The 4,343-nt window shown below is 36.4% G+C and overlaps 1 protein-coding gene across 1 annotated transcript; it reads left to right on the top strand.

Moving 5' to 3' along the window:
• Positions 1-8: 8 nt before the first annotated feature.
• Positions 9-888, top strand: LOC103583945 (olfactory receptor 5A1-like; the record flags this gene model as incomplete). Its single annotated transcript, XM_008565115.1, is given in 2 exon segments — positions 9-586; positions 588-888. Coding segments are annotated over 2 exon segments (879 nt in total), but the record flags the coding sequence as incomplete, so codon positions are not given.
• Positions 889-4,343: the final 3,455 nt, after the last annotated feature.

The following is a 4,343-nucleotide window of genomic DNA, read 5'->3' as shown; positions in this document are numbered from 1 at the left end:
ACTTTCAGATGAAAAAGAGCTGCAGCTCATCCTCTTTCCAGTCTTCCTGGGCATCTACCTTATGACCCTCATCTGGAACCTGGGTCTTATCATTTTCATCAAGATCAACTCCAACCTCCACACACCCATGTACCTTTTTCTCAGTTCCCTGTCATTTATAGACATCTGCTATTCTTCCTCCATCAGCCCAAGGATGCTCTCAGACTTCTTAAGAGATGAGAAAACAATTTCCTTTATGGCCTGTGCCACTCAATATTTTGTCACTGCCTGGATGGGTATGGCTGAGTGCTGCCTCTTGGCTGCCATGGCCTATGACAGATATGTCGCCATCGGTAGCCCTCTGCAGTACTCAGCCATCATGGTCCCTGGCCGCTGTTGGAAGATGATTGCTGGGGCCTGTGCTAGTGGTTTTCTCAGTAGCTTAATTCATGTAGTCCCTTGCTTTCATCTCTCTTACTGTGGGCCAAATATCATTCAACATTTCTTCTGTGACATACCTCAGATTATTTCTTTATCTTGCTCCAATCCCTTCATCTGCCAAATGATTGTTTTTCTGGCAGCTTTTTTTTGTGGGTTTGGGTTCTTTGCTTTTTATCCTCTTATCCTATGGTTTCATTGCAGCTTCCATCCTGAAAATATCCTCAGTTAAAGGAAGTGCCAAGGCCTTCAACACCTGTGCCTCCCACCTGGCTGCTGTGACACTGTACTATGGCACAGCCCTCTCTGTGTACATGCATCCTGGCTCTGGCCACTCCATGAAGCACAAGGTGCTGTCCATTTTCTATCCCATCTTTGTCCCCATGTTAAACCCTCTGATTTATAGTCTGAGAAACAAGGACATCAAAGAGGCTCTCAAGAGGGTTAGAAAGAGGAAACACATTTATCTCAGTAAGAATAACATCTGGGCATCTATTATTATCAATATAAGGAAGATGGAAGTAAGAATAGTTAAGTGACCTTTTCAGAACACAAGCACAGCTAGGTAAAGAAAGGTGGGAATGTCGCTTCCTTGATTCTTGGTGCAATTCTGTTTTGCTGTCCTTACCACGTGATCGATCTCAGCCAGAGAAACCAACATTAAATACCACTTAAAAATCCGGATTTTTTTATTAGAACCAAGATTAATTAAATTCTAAAGGTGATTTTATTTTTGAAAACAGAGATGATGGCAGATACTACATGTAGAGGAATGACAAGAACCAAAGATGCAACACAACTGTTTTATTCTTCACCAATATATTTAATTTATTTTAATTGTTAAATATTTATTTGTATTACAATAAAAATAAAAGAAAATAATGCATAAAATTAAATATATAATTATTTAAAAAAATTTAAAAGAAACATTTTATAACTTTTATGTCAGAGAAAAAGAAATAGTGTGTAAGAAGGAGACAATTAGAGAAAAAAAAAGAAGAGAAGAGAAGTGAGAGAGAGAAAGAGAGATAAAGGTAATGGGCATGCTGCTCATATGAATCTGGCCTTCACATCTGGGGCACAAGGGGTGACAATCAGCTCTGTATCTTACTAATATTCATAACCAATGAAAAAATAACAGTTGAAGTAGACATCAATACAATCAATATTATCAGAGATAAAGAGGGTCATTTCTTAATGATAAAGGTGTCAATTTAACAAGAGGATGTATCATTTCTAAATGTTTACCAACCAATAAAAACAAGAAGAAAAAAAGAAAGAAAGAGAAAGACAGAACAAGATGAGGCAGTATCTTTTTGTTTTTATTCCCAAATAACGTTGTTCTTTTTATGCAACCACTTGATCCTGCAGAAGGAAGTAATTTTTGAAAAAGGAATTTGAGGAAAGAATCGTAAAAGCAAGGGGGGCACTTTTCAGTCAAGGGTTTGGCAGATTCCTCAAGCCTAGAAAGAAGACAAAGTCAGCAATTTCTGGACATAGGGGGGCCTGGAGCATACTCCTTGGTGGCTTCCTAGACACCATGCAAGACCTCAGCAATGATGGCTGTCCTGTGTGTCTCGGGATGCAGGACCCATTCCAGAGATATGAGCCTCAATACAATGAAACATACAACATAAGAGAAAAAAAATCACCAAAACTAAGTGCTGGCTTTTTGAAAAGATAAACAATATTGAGAAACCCTTAAATAGACAAATTAAGAAAATAGAAGACTCAAATTATATCAGGAATGAAAGAAAAGACATTACAATTGGCAACACAGAAATACAAGGATCATAAGTAACAATTATGAACAACTATATGCCAATAAATTGGGCAACCTAGGAGAAACATAAAAATTCCTAGAAATATATAACCTGCTGCCTTGGATTGGATGTCTCCCCAAAACTTAATTACTGCTATAACTGTTGAGGGTAGGAAATCCTATTATGGTAACTGCAAGGTGGGCCCTGAAGAGGTTATTAGATGCTGAGGACCATCCCTAGTGAATGGCTTAAAAATGGTGGTCATGGCCATGATCCTGAGGGGTTTTAAAAGGAGAGGGCATGAGGAGCTCTCTGCTCTCTCTGTCCTGCCATTTTCTGCCATGTGAGACCCCTGGGTCACTGTCACCATCATCAAGAACTTCACCAGATATGTTCCCTGGAATTTGGTCTTCCCAGCCTCATAAAGTGTAATCAATAATTTTTTTTTCTTTATGAATCACCCAGTTTCAGGTATTTTGTTAAAGTAACAGAAATGGAGTAATACACTAACCAAGACTGCGTAACAAAGGAACTGGAAATCCAAAGGAGAGTAAGAAAATAGAATCAGTAATTAAAAGCTTCTCATCAGAAAAATCCCACAGCTGGATGGTTTCACACTTGAATTCTACCAAACATTTAAAGAAGAAGTAATGCCAGTTTTTCCCAAACTCTTCCAAGAAATTGAGTAGGAGAGAATACACTCCAACTCGTTTTGCAAGACAGTATCACCCTTGATACCAAAGGCAAACAAAGATACTACAAGAAAGGAAAACTACAGGCCAATATCATTGGTGAAAATAGAAACAAAATCCTCAACATAATTCTACCAAACCATGTTTAACAGCACTTTAAAAGGCCATTTACCATGATCAGGTCAGATTTGTTGCTGTGACGCAAATTTGGTTCAACACACACAAACAATGAATGTGGGATAACTCATTAACAGAATAAAAGGCAAAAACCACATGATCATTTGAATAGATGCAGAAAAAGTATTTGACAACATTCAATGTCTTTTCAAAATTCTCAACATGTTAGATATGAAAGGAACATACCTCAACACGATAAAGGCCATATATGACAAGCCCACCCCTAACATCATACTCAGTGGGGAAATGTTGAAGCCCTTTCCTCTAAGATCAGGAACAAGACAAAGATGCCCACTCTCACCACTTCTGTACAGCATAGTACTGGAAGTCCCAGGCAGAGCAATTAGGCAAAGAAGAAAATAAAAGGCATCCAAATACGAAAGGATGATCTTAAATTGTCTCTTATTGCTGACCACATGATATTATGGATAGAAAATTCCAAAGATTCTATTATAAACGATTAGAACTGATAAACTAATGCAGTAAATTTTCAGGATAAAAAAAAAACAGCTTACAAAAATCAGTAGCAATTCTGTACATTAACAATGAACTACGTGAAAAAGAAGTTAAGAAAACAATTTCATTTCCAATACCATACAAAATAAAATATTTAGTAAATTTAACAAAGGATGTAAGAGATCTGTATACTGAAAGCTATAAAACATTGATGAAAAAATGGAAGAGGACACAAATAAATGGAAAGATATCCTGTTCATGAATTGGAAAAATTAGTACTGTCTAAATGTTCTTGCTATCCTTATCAATCTATAGATTTAGTACAACCTGTATTAAAATTCAAATGTCATTCTTCACAGAAATAGAAAAACATAATTCTAAAATTTGTATGAAACCACAAAAGACCCCAAATATTCAGAACAAACTTGACCAAAATGGACAAAACAGAAGGTATCGCACTTAAAGATATCAAAATATATTACAGAATACTAATGTAAAATTGAGTTAATATGTCAGTATTGGTTCATTATTTGAACAGATGTACCACACTAATGTAATGTGTTAATGATAGGAGAAATGAGGGGGGGTGATGTAGGGTGGAGGGTATGTATGGTTGTAAGGAAAATATCTGTAATTTCTGCTCCATTTCTTTGTAAACCTAAAACATCTAAAACTAAGTTTATTACTTAGAAAAAAGCAAGAAAATTATAAAGTGATAGCAATCAAAGTAGCATGGTAGTTGCATAAAAACAGACACATTGACCAATGGAGTAGGATAGAGAGCCAAGTAATAAATAAACGTCTATGGTCAATTGATTTTTTGACAAAGGTGCCAAGA

This window comes from Galeopterus variegatus, unplaced genomic scaffold (genome assembly GCF_000696425.1).
Source record: "Galeopterus variegatus unplaced genomic scaffold, G_variegatus-3.0.2 Scaffold31372, whole genome shotgun sequence".
Lineage (NCBI taxonomy): Eukaryota > Metazoa > Chordata > Mammalia > Dermoptera > Cynocephalidae > Galeopterus > Galeopterus variegatus.
The sequence above is the reverse complement of the archived record's forward strand: the minus strand, read 5'-3'. Positions and strand labels throughout refer to the sequence as shown.